At 36.0% G+C, this 20,026-nt stretch overlaps 2 protein-coding genes and 1 pseudogene across 2 annotated transcripts; 2 read left to right on the top strand and 1 right to left on the bottom strand.

The window, feature by feature from the left end:
- Positions 1–3,702: 3,702 nt before the first annotated feature.
- Positions 3,703–5,474, bottom strand: LOC113227311 (annotated as a pseudogene).
- A 6,057-nt stretch (positions 5,475–11,531) lies between these two features.
- Positions 11,532–17,141, top strand: LOC113227310. Its single transcript, XM_026460198.1, has 3 exons — positions 11,532–11,673; positions 15,921–17,011; positions 17,107–17,141. The coding sequence occupies exons 1-3, from the start codon at positions 11,582–11,584 to the stop codon at positions 17,139–17,141; spliced, it is 1,218 nt and encodes a 405-aa protein (XP_026315983.1). The 5' UTR covers positions 11,532–11,581.
- Positions 17,119–18,390, top strand: LOC113227305. Its single transcript, XM_026460191.1, has one exon. The coding sequence runs from the start codon at positions 17,299–17,301 to the stop codon at positions 18,277–18,279; it is 981 nt and encodes a 326-aa protein (XP_026315976.1). The 5' UTR covers positions 17,119–17,298; the 3' UTR covers positions 18,280–18,390.
- Positions 18,391–20,026: the final 1,636 nt, after the last annotated feature.

Here is a 20,026-nt window from a genome sequence, read left to right as displayed (position 1 = left end):
CCTGTTGAGAGCCCTGCGTGGACTGTAGTTTTAATAATGAATAAGCTATTCTGCACTGGTTTAATTGTATGCATATTTAATAATAATTTTAACAATTAATCAGTACAGGTACGTGGAAGTTTGTCACCCTTAGAGGTGGAATAGTTTCGTCGAACTTAAATGGAACCTCTACTGAGGTACCCTCTGTCCTACATAAAAAGAATCCTCAAAATCGGTTCACAAATTCCGGAGTTATGGCGTAACATACATTTAAAATAGGCGAATTAATAAACCTCCTTTTTTCAAGTCGGTTAAAAATAAGATTATGTTAATAACGCGACTATAGTTTTTTTTTTGTCAGTCCAACGAAGTACGCGCACTCGGACTTTTTTATCCTTTTGAACTGTTGGTTCCAGTAGTAGGTACAGTTAGATTTTCAAGCACTGATGTCCCCACTTAGATGGTGGAACTAAACGACCTTAGTTTTAACAAGTTTTCTGGGCTCGTGGCCCTATTCGCAAGTTTTAACAACAAAACTTCTTTAATGAGATATTAAATGATAAAAAAAATGTTGGTGACAACGACAATGTCAAAAAACTTTGATTATTATGTACGCGGACCCGACGTCCATTTGTTGGTAGGTCAATGAGGTATGCAATAATCTAAGTGCATAATAAACATGGAGTATATTATTATTTAATAATTTACTGAATCATCAAAACCTGAAAAGAATTGCATATATAGCGCCATCTCGCGAATGTATTTGGTACTGCTAGCTTCATAGTCTACCTTACAACCATATACATAAGTTCTAACCTACCTTGGACAGATGTCGCTAAGAGCCTAATTTATGGTAAATCGGGAAACATAACAACGCTGCCGCCATATTGTCTATAACATAACCTCTCGCTACGCTGTAACGCGTTATTTTTATTGTAAATCGCTACAAATAACTTTTTAATTAACAAAGTTCGTTATATTCCAATTCAAAACTAAACATGAGTGACGAAAACATCGCGACAGTGTGGGATTTTTTCGAGAAACTTTACGACGGTGAACAGGAAACAGCGAAATGCAAACTGTGCAAAGACATATTGAATTGTAAAACAACGCATAATTTGAAATCGCATTTACATTGTAAACATAGTGATGTAGTCGAAGTGCCAGATATAAAACCGTTACCAAAACTTACTGACGCTAGAACCAGGGATTTTATTTGGTCCTTTTTCACAAAAACAGACGAAAAGGGGTATGCTAGCTGCAATTTGTGTGGAAACACGTATAATTACAAGAATACTATATGGAACTTGCGTTCCCACCTGTGCAAACGTCATGACAACGTCACACCGACTATACAAGAAATTATTGAAGCGAAAGGTATGTAATAAATGTATGCATTATGCTTTATTGAATCTTTGATGGATTACCAACTTGCTCTTGAGTCCTGAAACGGGTTTTCAATGTACAAAACGAGCTTTAATGACATGACATTTTGTTATCAACGCATAACGTTATTAATAAAATATGGAACAAAATTCTGTTAATAATGTTGTTTGTTATTAACGGAAATAATGTAATTCTTTGCACTAATTTGTATGGTCTTTCGGAATCTTCAATATATTAGATGTCTATTGCGGACGTAATGGGAGATTTCGTACTGAATTAAGATGAAAAGAAGCAATGGTTGTTACTAGAGCTTTCGGTCTCACTCGCTGCATTTCAGCGTCCAGTGTGTTGTACATCTTCCGCTGAAATTCTGGAGCGTTTGGTGCTGCGGTTGGCAGGGTGCCCCGAACGTAAGGAAGCACCTTGAAAAAAAATTAGTCTGTAAATCAAATAGATACGTAACATCTACACCGTTTGTAACATTTTTGGATAGTAAGCGACACGCCTATCCACATCAGTTGCAGTGCTTAGAGCTTTAAATTGCAAAGATCTGCGGGACACTGCCGCTGCGCCCGTCACCCTGAGACATAAGTTGACACGTCCTACGTGCCTATAATTTCACCAGCACCTTCAAAAACCACCTCCTTTAAAAACTTTGTAATTGTAATGTAACATCACGACAAATAAGTTATCATCAACTTCAACTTTAAAGAAATTTGACATTGAGTCCACTACTAATTTTGATTTATTCTGTTTTCTTTTTTGTTCTATTTTGGCCTAAGTTATTTAGGACAAATATTGTTATTTGTAATTTGTAAGAGATGTATTAAGGACTGATGACTAATTGCGCTATAATTTACTTATTTTATAAACTTTTTTGTGGAAAAACTTTTTCAAAAATGTGTGATTTTAAGACAACGTGCAAAGGTTACTTCATTATACTGCATTTGCTAGAGATGAGGTCGGTGAAAATATTTCGATATTTAATTAATAAATGCTGGTATTCATTCTTAAAGTATGAATTTTTAACCTATCAGTGTTATTACTTTTTTGAAACCTATAAGTTTGTAGTATGATAAATGTTTTTTTTTGTAATTTACTAAAATATCTATTGAAATTGCATTCGAATGTGTGTTATAGGCCTTCAGTGTAATACAAAACACTTCAATGTATACATCGTTCAGAATACGTCAGAAAAATAAACCTATAAGACAGAACTGTTGCTTCAAAAATCAAATACATTTTGACCTTTGTTTGACAAACGCATGGATTTATTTATTTCATAAAATGGATCGCGCACTTCGATATACCAATATTACAATTTTACACCTTATGTGGTTATGTTAAGGTTTATTTTAAGTAAAAATAAAAAACCGAGTCACGTGAGATAGCTCGAAGTAGTGGTCTGCCCTTGTCTAACATGTTGCCAACGTTAAATAAAATCATCTTAGGTAGTGTCTAGTCTATTAACTTTTTAAATTTTGGTTAAGTAAAATTAGTTTAAAGGTAATTACTGTAATAATACAAAAAAATATATATCAACAACATTGACTTACAATTATAATCTACAATGAAACCTTCTATTATGAAGTAGCATATGAAATAAGTGTACTAATTTGTATTATGAAATAATATTAGTTGTTTTGGTTGTACATAAGCGGCCACATTTAAAAAAGTTAGAACAATATGGCTGGATGAAACATGAATGAACACCACTCTTAGAAAGAGACGCATACTACTTTGAAGCCTCTCACTCGGCTCGTTTTATTAACTTAGTGCGTGTCCAGTTTAATCTTAGAGAGTTTAATATACAAGTCCGTGGACAAACGTTATGACAGGGCTCATTTTACGTTTAGCATACAAAAAATTTAAATAGCGCCATCTCGCGAAAACACATGGTACTGCTTGCTTTATTGCCTAAAACTTCTGTTAAAGGTAACTAACCACCTTGAACATAAGTTCTAACGTATCTTGGACAGATGTCGCTTAGAGTCCAATTGATGGTAAATTGAGAAACATAACAACGCTCTCGCCATATTGACTGTAACATAACCTCTCGCTGCGTTGTAACGCGTTATTTTTATAGTAAAATCATTATAAATAACCTCGTTATATTCCGTTCAAATATTAAAATCTAGGGCGTTACGTTCAAAACTAAATATGAGTGAAAATGTCATGACAGTGTGGGATTTTTTCGAAAAACTTGACGACAGTAAAGAGAAAACAGCGAAATGCAATTTGTGTAAAGACATATTTAGTAGTAAAAGAAAGCAGAATCTTATATCGCATTTACATAGTAAACATAGTGATGTAGTCGAAGTTCAAAATATGAAGCCGTTAGAAAGACTTGGTGACACAAGAACCAGTGATTTTATTTGGTCGTTTTTCACAAAAACTGACAAAATTGGGTATGCTAGGTGTAATGAGTGTGGAAACAGGTATAATTACAAGAATTCCATATGGCACTTGCGTTCTCACCTGTTCAAAAGTCATAGTGACGTCACACCGACTGTAGAAAAAGTTATTGAAGCTAAAGATACTATTGAACCGAAAGGTATGTATGAAAATGATTCACTGAACCTTTGCTGCATTAACTTGCTGTAAACGGAAAAAACCTTTGTGATTTGAAACTTTTGACAGCACATAACGTTATTAATATAATGATGTAAACAAAATTGTAGTTTGTTATTAACGGAAATAATTCAATTCTTGCCCCTAATTTCTATTGGCTTTTCGAAATCTTCAGTACATTAGATGCCTATTGCGGACGTGGTATGAGATTTCGTGTTTAGTAATTAAGATGAAGAGTGATGGTTATTAGAGCTTTTGTCTTGTTGCATTTCCGCTATTCCGCTTACAAGGAAAAAATCGGGAGTCGGTGCGGTCTCGACAATTTAAGAAAAAAAATGAGACTTCCGAGACTATTTGGAAATGAAACTATTTTTCCGGATTTAAATCGCGTATATTTGTTTTTTCAAACAAACCGACGTTTCGGGCGCTTCACAGGTCCCATGGTCACGGTTGACTGAGGTGGTACAGTCTTCAACCAGTTGTGTCTAATATTAATGCAAACCACCCTATTGTTTATTTTAATTTTACAAAGAAAACATTCCAATTTACGCTGCATTACATTTTACAAATTCATTTATTGATTGAATTTTTATTAAGTTAAATTTATTATTAATTAATAATAGAAATTAGAATAAATTAAAACAATAATTAGTACTGGAGTCTTATGTCTGTTTGGGATTTTTCATCAGAGGAAATACTGGATCCCAAACTGGTGGTACGGAGAAACCATATTCCCTGTTGAAATTAGGATGTTTTTTAATTTCAATGGCCTCTCGCAGCATCCTGGGTAAATAACAGACTTCTTTTGCAAGGACCTGGGGTTTGTCAAACTTCATTGAATGTGTAGGTTTATCCATGACATGCTCGCAGACTGCAGACTTGTTTATGTGACCGTGTTTGACATCAGCTGTATGTTCTTTGACATGGGTACAAATACTTACTTCGTTTGTCCAATATAAGAGAGACTGCACTCACAATCAAGCTTGTAAACTCCTGCATCCTGTAAGGGGATGTTACATTTCACAGGTCTCAGGGAAATCTTCCTCAGGGGCTTGAAACAGGTCTGTATGGGTTTTCTTTCATAATACAGTATGGCTTAAGGTGTTATTAGGATTTCTTTTAATTAAAACATCTAAGAAAGCTAAAGTATCACAATTCTCTAGTTCCATAGTAAATTGGATCTTACTACTAAAACAATTAAGATGGAATGCTATCTTTAGGTAATATTGTGAAAGTATCATCAACATATCATTTAAAAATCTTCAGCCTAGCTGGGGTCATGGGTAAAAATCGCTCCTCAAAGTCTTCCATGAAAATATCAGCAACAACAGGAGATACCGGAGAGCCCACCGCTACACCGTCAATTTGTAGGTAGAATTCATTATTCCACAATAGATAGCCTGATGTTACACAGCATTCTAATAATTCTGCATATTCAATGGACATATTATGTTCCCCCAGCTTCCTACGTACAATTTCAATGCAGTCTTTTATACTGGTAGGTTGGTGAACAGTGACTGAACATCATAACTGACCATGGTGTCATCATCAGTTAACCGTAGATGTTTGATTCCACTGATGAAATGGTATGAATCCTTGACATGTGTAGAAGTGTTCCCTCTCAATGGTGACAGTACCTTTGCCATGTGTTGAGCCAGTTTGTAGGTTGGTGTGTTAATCAAGCTGACTATGGGACAGAGTGGGTTGTCAGCTTTGGGTATTTTTGGTAACCCATACAGTTTTGGAAGTTTTACGTAGCAGGGCACAAACTCACTTACATCAAGTTTCAGCGTATCGGAGTGCTCATCTATTAACTTAGTTGTTGTTTTTAATATCTTGGTGGCAGGGTCTTTCTTCATCTTCCTATACGTGCTTTCATCCGATAGTAAGTCAGTTATTTTGCTGTTATAATATGACGTATTCATGACCACCGTCGCCTTACCTTTATCTGCGCGGAGGATGACTAATTCAGGATCTTCGCGGAAGGTCTTCAGCGCGTTGTATTCATCTCGAGTAAGATTCGGTCTGGGCTGTTTATTTGAACGCAATATTGACAAAACGTCTTGGCGTATTGCCTCCAAATCTTCCTTTCTCATGTTGTTTTTAACTAGACAATCCTCAACGTTACAGATAATTTCTTCGAATGGAACACAACGAGGAGTCACAGCGAAATTCAAACCCTTTTGAAAAACTGAATAAGCAGACTGATCTAAAGCACAATCTAAAGTTTTGTTCGATATGTTTATCACTTCAACTTCAACTTCAACTTTTATGTCTATGGCTCCGTCGTTTTGCGCGACGATTTTGCCAAAGATTAAGTTGTGTTTGATCATTTGACAGTGACGTTGACGTTTCGTTACTTCTGCATTTCAGTTTAGGTTTATTAAATTTTTCAACCTGTGTTTTTTGGGATTGTTGAAATGTATTAGACAAGAGCTCTTAAATAAGAAGAGTGATTTATATATAAATAGGTATTAACTTTGTGGGTTTTTGTGTAGGCAATGTAAGTGCCGTAAGTTTAAGTACACAAACAAAATACTATAAAAGAAAAGACAATTCGGCTGCCCCATATTAATCCCTTCGACCGAACTCCGACTTTTCGTGATATATCTACACCGATAGCCGTCTCCAGCTACTTGGAATGGACCTGTCGTCCAATTGAACTTCGGCAGATACATAGAATCCATGACCAAAAATGTAGCCAAAAAGCTATAGCTATAGAATAAATTTAGATTTTTTTTACTGTATAAATTAATAAAACAACAAATAATTTCAGCGTCAATAGACTTCCACTATTCACTAATTACCTAGATTAACTATTTTAAAACCTAAAAAGTTTCAAATAATTGCTACGTTTTGAATAAGTTTTAAGGTTTCGAAATCTCTGATAAATTGTAGATTACTATATGTTATGGGAGTAATATGTATTAAAAAATAATTTTCAGAAAATTTTGTCCCTTACTAGATTTTGCAATGGAACAGCCGAAATTAGCCCCTTTTTACCTTTTAACCGTCAATGTGACCCATTTTGCCAATGGCATTTATAAGTTTGTGGGGCTGACAGGGTACAAGATTAACTACAGGGGTTGTTTTTTTGTGACTGTCTTGAAAACGAATTGTGAAGACCTGTTTTAGTATTGTGAACTTTTGAAACAATTTTTGCTTAAATAGGAGTTATAAAATTTAAAGATGAAAGCTAAGAATACCCTTGCACTCCCTGTACGGACATAACGACATAACAGACAGCCAGGCGTCATGAGCACGTCATGAGGATCTTTTATTTGATAATGACTACAAAAAAATAAATAACGCCATCTCGTGAAAATGCATGATACTGCTTGCGTATGCCAACTACCTTGAATAAGGTTGTAACCTACCGCGGACAGATGTCGCTACGAGTCGAACATATGGTAAATTACGAAACGTAGCAACGCTGTCGCCATATTGTCCATAACATAACCTCTCGTTGCTTAAGCGTTATTTTTATTATAAATCATTATAAATAACTCAGCGCTCGTTGGATTCCGTTAAAATGCTAAAATCTAAGACGTTACATTCAAAACTATACGTGAGTGATGACGACACCGCTTCAGTGTGGGATTTTTTTAAGAAACTTTGCAACGACGGTCCACGGAAAACAGCGTTATGCAAACTGTGTAGCAAAATATATAATTGTAACAAAATTTATAATTTAAAATGGCATTTACACAGTAAACATAGTGATGTGGTCGAAGTGCCACAAATAAAAACGAGAGAAGCCCGTAATGAAGCAAAGACTAGGGATTTTATTTGGTCATATTTCACAAAAACTGATGCACCTGGGTATGCTAATTGTAATGTTTGCGGAAAATCGTGTTCTTACAAGACTACAATAGGGAACTTGCGCGCCCATCTACAAAAACGTCATAGCGAGGTCGCACCGGTTATAGAAGAAATTATTGAAACAAAAGGTATGTATTCATGCATGAAATATTCTGTATTCAATCTTTTGTGAACTAACAACTTGCTTTAGGACCCAGGACTCTACTCTCGTCACTCTCATTCTTTAATCAAGATCCGTCCAAACCAATTTCCGTCAAATAAGTAATACTGGACCAAAAAGACAATGTCAATTGTCAAGTATGAAGATTCGCATCTTACGTTTTTTTGATTTGGTCGAGTATTAATAGGATGTCAGACTGAGAACGAAAATACAGAGCTTGAAACGGTTTTTTTTAAATATAGAGCACAAGTTTTAGTGGTTCGACATTTCGTTATAAGCCCATAACGTTATTATTACACTGTTGTTTGTTGTTAACGGAAATAATGCAATTCTACCTCTTAATTTAGGGAGCCACCACAATTATCGCCACGGAATCGTGCCTTGTGGTAAACGACGCGCCTGTCCATACCAGTTACAGTGCCACTCAGAGCTTTAAATCGCAAAGATCTGAGGGGCACTGCCACTGCACCTGTGACCCTGAGACAAGTTGACAAGTCCCATATGCCTGGTATTTCAACATGCGCCCTTACCGTTCAACACCAGAACGCAGTAATGCTCATATTACTTAGATACTTAGGTACGGAGGCAGTACTTCCCTGGATGAACTCTTTCACAAGGACCTCTACTGCTATTAATGTAAATTATGTAATAAGTAAATAATAAATAATGTATACAAGATGTCGGACGGACACCAAGAATAGACCCCCTGCTCTCTGCAAACCGACCGCGTCCGTAAGCAACCGATGCGCGTATACCTATAGCATATAGCATTTAACCAACCGGAGGCAGCACAAGTTCTAATTTCTGAAACTAAAAAGTCTGCCGCTTTTGCGGATGACGACGCAAGGACACAAATAAAATGCTATTTATTGCATTTATTGTCGATTATATTTTTCGCTATGCACGCAGTCTACGAAATTAGGTGGCTGCCGTTCGAGCGCCATCTCGCGAAAATGCATGATACTGCTTGCTTAATAACCAACTACCTTGAACGTAAGTTCTAACCTATCTTGAACAGATGTCGCTAAGAGTCGAAATTACAATATATTTGCGAAACGACAACGGTAACGCTGTCGCCATATTGTCTGTAACATAACCCCTTGTTGTGTTGCAACGCGTTATTGTTGTAGTGAATCGTTATAAATAACTTATTGACTAATGAAGTTCGTTATATTTCGTTAAAATATAAAAATTCGGCACGTTATATTCAAAACTAAATATGAGTGAAGAAGACGTCGCGACAGTGTGGGATTTTTTCGAGAAACTTGACGACGACGGCGAAGAGAAAACAGCAAAATGCAATCTGTGTAACGACATATTGAATTGTAAAACAACTGATATTTTAAAATCGCATTTACATTGTAAACATAGTGACGAGGTCGAAGTGGCGGATATGAACCTGTTACAAACACTTAGCGATGCGAAGACCAGGGATTTTATTTGGTCCTTTTTCACAAAAACTGGCGAAAAGGGGTATGCTAGCTGTAATTTGTGTGGAAACACGTATAGTTACAAGGCTACAATAGGGAACTTGCGTTCCCACCTGCACAAACGTCATGACGACGTTACACCGACTATAGAAGAAATGATTGCAACGAAAGGGACAGGTATATCCTTTTATATATGATTTATGCTTTATTGATGAACCTTCGGCGGACTACAACTTGCATTTGAGTCCTCAAACGGTATACTAACAAAACAATTCTAAGTGATTCCACATTTTGTTATCAGCGCATAACGTTATTAACAGGTGTGTTATTAACTATTATTGTTTGTTATAGTTATTATTAACGGAAATAATGCAATTATTTTCCCTGTTATATGACTTTTCGGAATATTCAATAGGTACATTAATTGATATCTATTGCGGAAGTTTTCAGAGATTCCAATTGATTAACCCTTTATGGGCAGTAGGTTCCTTAAATAGGTTATTACGTTGATACAATATAAAATGTTCAATGTATGTAAATATTTTTGTGACAATACGTTGGTGATACTTCTATAAGGAAAAGTTGTAGGCAGACAAAAAGCATTTCGAAATAGCCCTGTGAATTTAATTTTTACGGTAATCGCAGGTGCTGCCCGGGTGTATTTCAATAAAAGTTTTTACAATTTTTTAAACAAACTGTAATGTTCTGTTATCTATAAAAACTTCCTAAATTTACTTAATGCATGAAAAAAAGGTAAATAATCTATTTTAATGGTAGTCAAATGTTTTTTCTATAGTCCGCTTGTTTAGGTGCTTAACAGAATGTAAACAATCTTGAGATGTCAATTTAACGATATATACATTTATAAAATGATTTTTACTTACTTTCAAATACAAATAGTTAGCTTCATATGAAATTCTATGCCTATTTCTATACCAATTGATTTGTAAAGTATATGTTTCAATTTGCTTCATGTAAAAAATCATTTACGACGTTAAAACACCGGTTGATTTCTTTCTATCATTTTCGTCATACATTTTTTCGAAATAAATTAGTAAGGTTTTTTATGATAGCAACTTGGGACGACTACGTCGCGCGCTGCAGGTATTACACACCCTGCCCATTGATATGTAATGAAATTATCTATTAGTAACAATGTTATACGTTACAAGTCAGTCATATATAATAAACAGTACGTAGCATTCCATTTGCAATACATTACAAGTCACATTATGAAGCTGCATCTTTGATATCATTTGGTTTATACAATAAGTTGTTTAATTGCAGTTTTTATATACATTACTGCTTGGCGGCAGAAATAGGTAAGGTGGCAGTGCTTCCCTGCACTTTCACAAAAACTGTCACTAAAATATATCACCATATATCTCTTATAAAACTTTGTCGAATGATTTAGGTACGTAAAAAAACTCTCTTCAAATAAGTAAGTATACCATACCTACGATTAAAATTATCATTAAGAAAGCACTATAAAGAACCTCCTGTTTTCATGGTCGGTTAAAACTCGTCGCAAACAACCCAGCGTGCACGGAACGGCAACCTCGCTTGCGTTATTGATTGTTGCTATAAATGGAAGCCGGGCTGCGGGAACGAGAATTTATTATTATTCCCGTTTTGTATTTTATATTATATCAACATATACACGTCCCAGTGCCGAGTACAGCTCTTGTGCGAGTTATTGAAGCTTTAAAGGGAAATCAAATCTATCTTTATTTCACAGTTAATACATAATATTGATTAAACTCTAGTTCTCATTCGTAAGGCAGATTCCCCTGAGAAGAATGAGCAAGGAAGTTGCTCTTTGTAAATAAATATCTTTTATTTCAAATTAGATAGCATCAACGGTTTTCATCATCCAACGCAGACGCTGTTTAATAAAAAAAATCTTTATATATTATAAAGGTTTTGTTCCACTTTAGTTTTAAACCTCAGTCAACCGGAATCTCTTTTTTAATAGAAACGTATTTGTGAAGACGGCTGTCAAGAACGTATATTGAAGCAACGTGACGTGCTTTGTAGGTCACTGACTGCGTATTGCTTGGAAATGTGAGTTCAGTTGGTACAGTTACACAACGATTGTATTGGCGCATAGCAACGGTGGGGTACTGGAGGGGGGGAGTCGGGTGGCGCGGGCCGCGTCCTGCAAACACGCTCATGTTGCTGGATCGAGCGTTGAGGGCCGACGTGTGCGTGTCTTTTAAAATATACTCTTAATATGTCACACGTAAACTGTTCCGTATACGGTTGTTATTCGTCACCGAAAACCAACGGGGCTTTAAGATTTCACAGGTTTCCCCGGGACGCGAGGTAAGTTTGTTCTATAATATTTTAACAAGTGCCTACCCACATAATATCTATGTTGGTTGGTGCCGTTATCTTCGTATAGTTTTAAAGTTACATCTTCTTGCATGCGATTGTAATGAAGTGATGAAGTTTTTTAAGATGTATGATGGTTTTATTGTCATTTGAATATCAGGTTACGTAGTAACCATATTATATTATGCAATTGGTACATCATATGTTGCGATCAGTACCAAATTGACGGAACTAAATTTTTTGCAGCTACTCTAATTCCTAGTGATAACAAACAAATCAACTAGATGGCGCTTATTGCACAGATTTTAATTGATACTGCTGGCTTTGTTTTATTTTGTTTATGATTTACAGTCATCGACCCATTTTAGCAAGCGTTAATTTATAAATAAGTTTGTAACACACAATGCCATCTATTGTCATGCATATTTGTCAGAATTTAGAAAATAATTTTAGCTCTTGGTCAATATTTGAATAATGTTAGAAGAAAAGAAACTGACTACTTACTTATATTTCATATTAACTTACATGCAAAAACTACTTCCATGCTATCGATCAGCAGATCTAGATATAATACGGAATGCTGACCTATTTAACCAACGTCAAACTTTTCAACAGAAAAGAAGGAGATTCTTAAATTTAATAATAATAATAATAATAAACCATTTATTTCAGGCCATAGCCCATAAGATAATGGTGTCAGTTACAAAAGAAAACCTTAGAACCTTAGAACAAGACTGTTTTTTTTGTATTTATGTTACACCATTACTCCGGCACTTCTGAACCGATTTTGATGATTCTTTTTTTGTTGGAAAGAGGGTAACCTCAGTGTTGGTCCCATTTAAATTTGAAAAAAATATTCCGCCCTTAAGGGTGGTAAAGTAGGGGATGAATCCGGTTTCGCGCACTATTTTCAATAAAACTTGGCAAATAGATATAATCCCAGTAAATTTTTGAGGTCTTTTTTTTATAAAAAAGCTATAATTCAGAATTACGAGTCCAAAATGGATATTGCTTTTTATTTATTACGAGACATTACTGTACGTATAGATACCAAAAGTATCAATTATATCAAAAGGGACAAACCACGGTTTTTCAGGAGACCCAAAAAACGATTTTTTTTAATCTGTCTATTTTTACTGTCTGCTCCAATTTTTATTGTGTCTAGAGCAAAGTTTCTTAGAATTTTCTCTTCTTTCATGCTATAAACGAAAATTTAGGAATTGGTTTAAAATATAGCATGTCCTTTGTATTAAAAAAAAGATGTTTAATTGTGGCTTACGTTACTAATTTTCAACTACAACGCTAGACGACCCGCGTGTCCGCTCGACTGCAATTTGTACCTTAACAATGGGAAAATAGAGATGAATATGCTATAGGCGAAAAACATGACTCGTGGGACGCTTCGACTCTGCGCCAGTGTGAGTTCAGCCTAAGGGACATGCTATATTTTAAACCAGTGGTTTTTTAAAATTTTAATAATACCAATCGATAGAGCGGGAAATTCCGAATCCTATGATACATGTAGCTCATTTTCGACAAAATGTCCCTTACGTTAATTGATACTTCTGGCATCGATATATCATTATTGTACGGCTGTTTATTTTCATGTAAATGGTATAAAGAGACGAGTTATTTCGTATTCCGAAAGATGGAACGTAGTACTAGGATGATTGTTTACCTCATTTATTTAGGGTAGAGTAAATTCATATTTATCAATTAATATATAATACAGATTTATTATATTAATATAATAAGATGCTATAAGATCGTGAACGAGCAGGCAATGGTTCTCCAATTTTCAATTTGTATTGGCGATGAATATTTAGTGCCGTGGAAGGTTAAGTTTATTATAGCGAGGGATGTCTAGGTAATTTAGTAATTAAATGATAAGGTCTCTCTAATGTTATACAATATGTGTGTGAATGTTTTTTTTGGGATTTCCAGGGGTAGTCTCGAAAAAAACAAAATATAGGGTTACACACTCACTCTATCGCGCGTGATAAGGTGCGTACGCGCGTAAAGCTTGCACGCGCAATCGTATGCAATTACCTGATTAAATTTTTTTAAGCTAAAGGCTTCTCCACACTAGCACGCGATTCCGCGCGAAGCCGCGAAAACTACCCGCGAAGCATGAGTGTGGATCCGATTCGCATATTCTTCGCGACTTCGCGCCTTGTTCCCGATTGCTATCGGTATTTTGTCTCGCGAAAAAGGGGTCGCGAGACAAAGTTCGAACGTGATCGCGACAAGGTGCCACATTCGTGTGCCGCGGACGTTTGGTTTGTATTTTAAATGTGCTTTAAATGGCCGTGGATTGGACAAATGAACTAGAACTGACATTTTTGGATTGTTTTCGTGCTGATATCAAAATGAAGGATTTTAAAAATAAATTCAAAACTCATAATGCATGGATGCGGCGTCCATCTTCGTCAAGTGCGCGAACTATACTGTGAGTGATCCAGGCGCGAATCTCTGGGTGGAACTGTGCAGTTCTTGCCGCGATCCGCATCGTGAATCGCGCGCGAGTGTGAAGAGGCCTTAACGTTTGCGTGCGATTGCCCTTGTTCGTTTTTATTAGAGATGAAACGGATAGTAATTTGGCCGGATACCGGATATTTGACCCATTGCCGTAAACATGTTGCGACCGGCTTACAGTGCGCATTGCCGTGATTGATTGATTAGCATTGACTTACAAATAAATGAACGACGGGTCTAATACAAAAACCACGAAAAAATGTCCCAAGTCAACCTATTTAAACGTAGTGACATGTAAAGGAATATGAAAAAGCTAAAACGTTGAATTTCAATTGTAATGTCATCGCAGTACTGTCTAATTGCGCGTGTTTCGCTGTCAGTCGAACAAACGAAGACTAAAGCGTGAATGACGCTCTGTATGCGATTTTAACGCCCTATAAGTTCGGACACTTTTTAGCGCGGACCCGACGTCCATATAATTGTAAGTCAATGTTGATTAGTGAATGATTGCACTTTCACATGTGTGTTTGTTGTGCCGAATGCAAATTTCTCGCGGTGTAGAGGAAAAAAAAGCAATTGCATCATTCTTTGGCTATATTAAAATTTCTAGTTGTTATATCTTGTACCGTAACACTTGATGGGCCCGTGATTATTTTGTTTCAATTTGATTTTTAATTTATTTGTGATCTAACTAATTCTAAGTCTTGATACCAGATTTCCAAAAAAAATTTATCTACTTACACATTTCATTGTTGTAGGTACACATTGTATTTGAACACAGTTCAAATCGATCGTGATCGCGATCTTTGCATTTGATCATCTAGCAATAACAAGTAGTTTATGGTGAAAAACTGTCCTCGGAAGCCGGTCTTATTTTTATATTTATGAAAATAAATATAACCAAGTTTTACCGCTTAATGCATAAAAACTGATCTTCTCCACCATAATTTGCCTTATTGAAATTTTAGTACTAAATTTACAGATAACGTTATCTAACTTCAGTTACAAGTAATAAACAGATTGTCAACGATCCTGGAGTTGCTGTTGTGTGTGAGTTTTAAGCAACCGATGTCCGGCCGGATATTGTTCCACTATCCGGAATCCGGCCGGATAGTAAAAATAGGCCGGATACCGGATAGTTACCGGATATCCGTTTCGTCTCTAGTTTTTACTACAACAGAACAGCGTCCGTGTAAAAGGCGCGCGTGACTGATGAGCGTGATCGCGCGGTCTTTCCCTTTTCCTTCCAACGTCATATTCATATTCTTTATTTGCAAGTTACTTGGTTATATAACAGGTGTTCTTAAGCTAATTGTACTTGACGTGTAACACCCCGTGGGGGCACTGCAGCATTCTGAGGGCACTATGTCCTTACTTTACTAAAACATATGCATTATTAAAATAAAATTAGACATAATTTAATAAGAAAACTCTACATTATTTAAATAAAATTAAGAATGATTAATAACAAAAAACTAAACAGAATTTTAGGCAATATGAACAATAAATGTTAGTAATTCCTTTTACATTTAGGTCTCATTCGTGTTACACTTATGTCTGGCTATTTGACACACTTTAACATTTTCTAAAAAGCATTCTTTTAGTGAATAAAAGGCTTTATTTTGTAGATAGCTCTTTAGATGGGTTACAAAGGCCTACGTCTTTACACGCGCGCTAAATCACGCACGATAGTCTGTGTAATAAAGTCCGCTATTATCCTATTATATTTCATGTGTTTATTTATTGCATATTTTCCTTTCCAGGAACCAGTTATGGATTGACGCGTGTCGAAGACCCGACTTAAAAAATAAAAGCGTTGATCAATTGTATAGCATGTACGTATGTAGCCTGCACTTTGAAAAATGGATGTATATGAAAAGGAAACTGAAAAGCACTGCCATTCCCACTTTAAACATACCATCTGCTTCAATGTATTCCGTGAGCACACAAACTGAAGTTCCAGTATTAGAAATTACAATAGATTTGCATAGCGTAGGTGTTCAACGTGAGATAGACGCTAAAACAATGGGCGCATCTGCTGTGGGATCCAGTCCTGCTCGAACATCGCAGATTACACAGGAAATGACAGATTCCTTTCTAAGAAAGAGGCTTCGAGAACAAGCTGAACGTTCTGCGAAGAAGTTGAAGTTGACAGAAAATTCAATGAGAGTCACCCGTAAACAGTTCTTGCAAGGCTGTGACAAGTTCTTATCGCCTAGCCTAAGTACAATTGCCAAAGTACAGGCCAATTTGAAACATCCTTCGAAAAATAATCGATACACCAAGGAGTTTAAATTATTTTGTTTAAATATTTATTGCTCAAGTCCATATGCGTATAAGTTTTTATCCAAAACCTTGTGTTTGCCTCCAAAACGTACTTTGACGACCTTGCCTATACCTGTAGGCACCAAAATAAGTCACTATATCTGGGGAGTTTTGTCTCAAGTCATCAAACGTTTATCGCCTTTTGACAGGGAATGTATATTTTGTATGGACGTAATGAGCTTGAAACGTTCTCTTTTTTATAACACACACAAGGATAAAATAAATGGTTTACACGAAATTGATGGTATTCAAAGTCCATATGCAGCTGGCTATGCTTTAACAATTATGCTGAAAGGAATATTTGGCGACTGGAGACAATTAGTCGGATACGCTCTTACCACAACCAATGAAATCGACGAGTCATTTGATAAATGGATAGTAAATACAATTAAACAATTGTTAGTATTGGGCTTTAAAATAAGGGCTGTTGTCTCTGACCAAGAATCATGTTTATCTAGAGGAGTATCCAAAGACAATCCCTATTTTGAAATAGACGGGAAAAAAATATATTACATTCACGATGTTCCGCGTATTATAAAAAACGTTAGGAATAATTTGATGAAATATAATTTCGAATTTAGCGGTAAAACCGCTAGCTGGGACGATATATATAAATGTTACCAGTTAGACAAGCAAAAGAGTATTCCGTGTGCTCCTAAATTGACGGACGCACATGTATCGCCGAAAAAATTCCAAGAACGAAAACTGCGACTAGCTATAGAAGTCTTCAGCAATTCTGTCAAGACAGCTGTGGAAACTTACACTAAAGCAGGTAGCTTAAACCCACGCGATGGCACTGTTGAGTTTATCGACACAATGGACAAACTTATCGACTTGTTAAATTCCAGCACACTTTTCTCCCCAAAACCATACAGCCAGCCGTATAGAGATAACGAACTGCAGCGCAATTTGTTGCTCAAAGCGCAAAATTTGCTAAGTAATCTTAAAGTGAAGCAGAAAACTACCGGCAAAGATGTGACGACCTCAATGACATTCATCGAAGCATTTTCTGTTACAATCAACGCCTTTATCCAGTTATATCATGATTTGATGAAAGAATCGCAAATTGATGGAGTCTATTTGCTAACAGGTAGACTGAATAATGACTGTCTAGATACTTTTTTCAACGTAATACGTCAAGCTGGTGGGAACTGCAGGCAACCAAAGTGTGGTCAGTTTGAACGAGCATTCCGGAAGTGTTTCTTGTGGCAAATATTGAAATTATGTAGCGAAAGGAATTGCGCTAACGACTTTGACAATATCTTAAAGCAATTTGGTGATTTTACACAAAGTGAATCCATATTCACGACCCGTACTCCACGGACCCTTTCAACAAAGTTTGATATCCCTGACCACAATAGCTATCTGTACATTTGTGGCTATATTTGGCGGCGGTGCCTAGACCGACACAAATGTCTAGAGATAATTAACTATGCGACAAGTTACACTGCCAGACCAATAAGTAATTTGTACTCGCGCGAAAGCGCGTTCGGCGCCTTGCGTGTTGGTTCCTCGGTACCACCTCCTGCTAAATTCATAATATATTGTAATGAGCTAGAAGTCCAATTTACGCAGAATTTCCGTTCGTTTGCTGGAAACCAAATTTTTAATAAATTATTTGGGTTGCTGAGATCAGTGGTGTATAAATCACGACCATGCACATGTTTCCCCCTTTACTTTGTGGTCAAATTGTTCATCCGAATGCGTATACATTACATACTTAAGTTTAATAATAGAAATCTAGAAGCATATAAAAATAAAGCGTCCCGTAAATATTACGCATTGCAACTCATTTGAAACTTTATTGCTTGTCCTATTATTGTACATAATCCATTGACTTACAAATAAGTGGACGACGGGTCTAATACAAAAACCACGAAAAAAATGCCCCAAGTCAACCTATTCGAAATTTAAATTGTAATGTCATCGCAGTATCGCGCTGTCATTAGAACAAATGAAGACTAAAGCGGAGTTTGGCGCTCTGTATACGATTTTTGCGCCTTACAAGTGCGGATACTTTTTAGCGCGGACCCGACCTCCATATAATTGTAAGTCAATGACATAATCCATTTATTTGTGAAAACACGGGTTGTATAAATGATATAATGCTTTATACGGGTCCATTCTAATGATAAGAATTTGTAACTAGATGTGCAAATAATAATTTGAATATACAATTGTAATAAATTGAATAATGAAGTTTTTTTTTGGGATTTGTCATTTCAAAATTCGGACATTGTATAGTAGATTTTATTATGCCATTATGCGCAAGAGGGCTGCCTCATTCATGATGCGTGTGCGCAACGGTGCTAATAGCATCTTAGCCGTTGTTGCCACGTGTGTAGGGTAGTGGTCTAGCCATGGCATTCTTCGCTCCCTCTCCAGCCATATTATTTCTTTGTTACAAAAACAGCTCCAAAAACTCCTTGAACATTGAAACGATAAATCATATTTATCGACAAAAACAATGAATTGAATTTAAAACAAAAACAGCTCATTGTACGTCGATGCGATAAATAATCAATTATGGTGATAAAGAAATATGATAAAAATAAAACAAGTGCTAAAGATTTATACGACGTTTCTAAATTGATAAGAATGAGTTTTGTAACAAAGATATTAAATGTTATTATTGAAAACTCTCTAAAATGTGTTCAAAAGTCGACCTTATTGTAAGGTAAACAATCCATAACAATAGGTAACAATGTAAACCAAATATGCAAATCGAGTTCTTAGGTTTTCGCGATTGTTACACATAGGAAATGAAACTATTTTTCCGGATTTAAATCGCGTATATTTGTTTTTTCAAACAAACCGACGTTTCGGGCCCTTTACAGGTCGCATGGTCACGGTTGACTGAGGTGGTACAGTCTTCAACCAGTTGTGTCTAACATTAATGCAAACCACCCTGTTTTTTCACTGCAGTTACAAAAGTTATTAATTAAATACCTTATTTTTTATTTTACAAAGAAAACATTCCAATTTACGGTACATTACATTTTACAAATTATTTTATTGACTGAATTTTTATTAAGTTCAATTTATTATTAGTTAATTATAGAAATTAGAATAAATTAAAACATTAATTAGTACTGGAGTCTTATGTGTGTTTGGGATTTTTCATCAGAGGAAATACTGGATCCCAAACTGGTGGTGCGGAGAAACCATCTTCCCTGTTGAAATTAGGATGTTTTTTAATTTCAATGGCCTCTCGCAGCATCCTGGGTAGATAACGGACTTCTTTTGCAAGGACCTGGGGTTTGTCAAACTTCATTGAATGTGTAAGTTTATCCATGACATGCTCGCAGACTGCAGACTTGTTTACGCGACGGTGTTTGACATCAGCTATATGTTCTTTGACATGGGTACAAATACTTAGCTTCGTTTGTCCAATATAAGAGAGACTGCACTCACACTCAAGCTTGTAAACTCCTGCATCCTGTAAGGGGATGTTACATTTCACGGGTCTCAGGAACTGAGAAATCTTCCTCAGGGGCTTGAAATAGGTCTTGATAGATGCACGCCTGAGGACTCTTCCGATCTT

Source organism: Hyposmocoma kahamanoa, unplaced genomic scaffold (genome assembly GCF_003589595.1).
Source record: "Hyposmocoma kahamanoa isolate Upper Pololo Valley unplaced genomic scaffold, ASM358959v1 209, whole genome shotgun sequence".
Lineage (NCBI taxonomy): Eukaryota > Metazoa > Arthropoda > Insecta > Lepidoptera > Cosmopterigidae > Hyposmocoma > Hyposmocoma kahamanoa.
This window is presented reverse-complemented; position numbering and strand designations above follow the sequence as displayed.

Bases quoted from the DNA above. Each gene is read 5' to 3' on its own strand.
- LOC113227310 (XM_026460198.1), top strand. From the start codon at position 11,582: ATGTCACACGTAAACTGTTCCGTATACGGTTGTTATTCGTCACCGAAA. The intron at 11,674-15,920 runs GTAAGTTTGTTC...TTTCCTTTCCAG, and splicing joins AGGTTTCCCCGGGACGCGAG to GAACCAGTTATGGATTGACG. The intron at 17,012-17,106 runs GTATTATAAAAA...AAATGTTACCAG, and splicing joins TTACATTCACGATGTTCCGC to TTAGACAAGCAAAAGAGTAT.
- LOC113227305 (XM_026460191.1), top strand. From the start codon at position 17,299: ATGGACAAACTTATCGACTTGTTAAATTCCAGCACACTTTTCTCCCCA.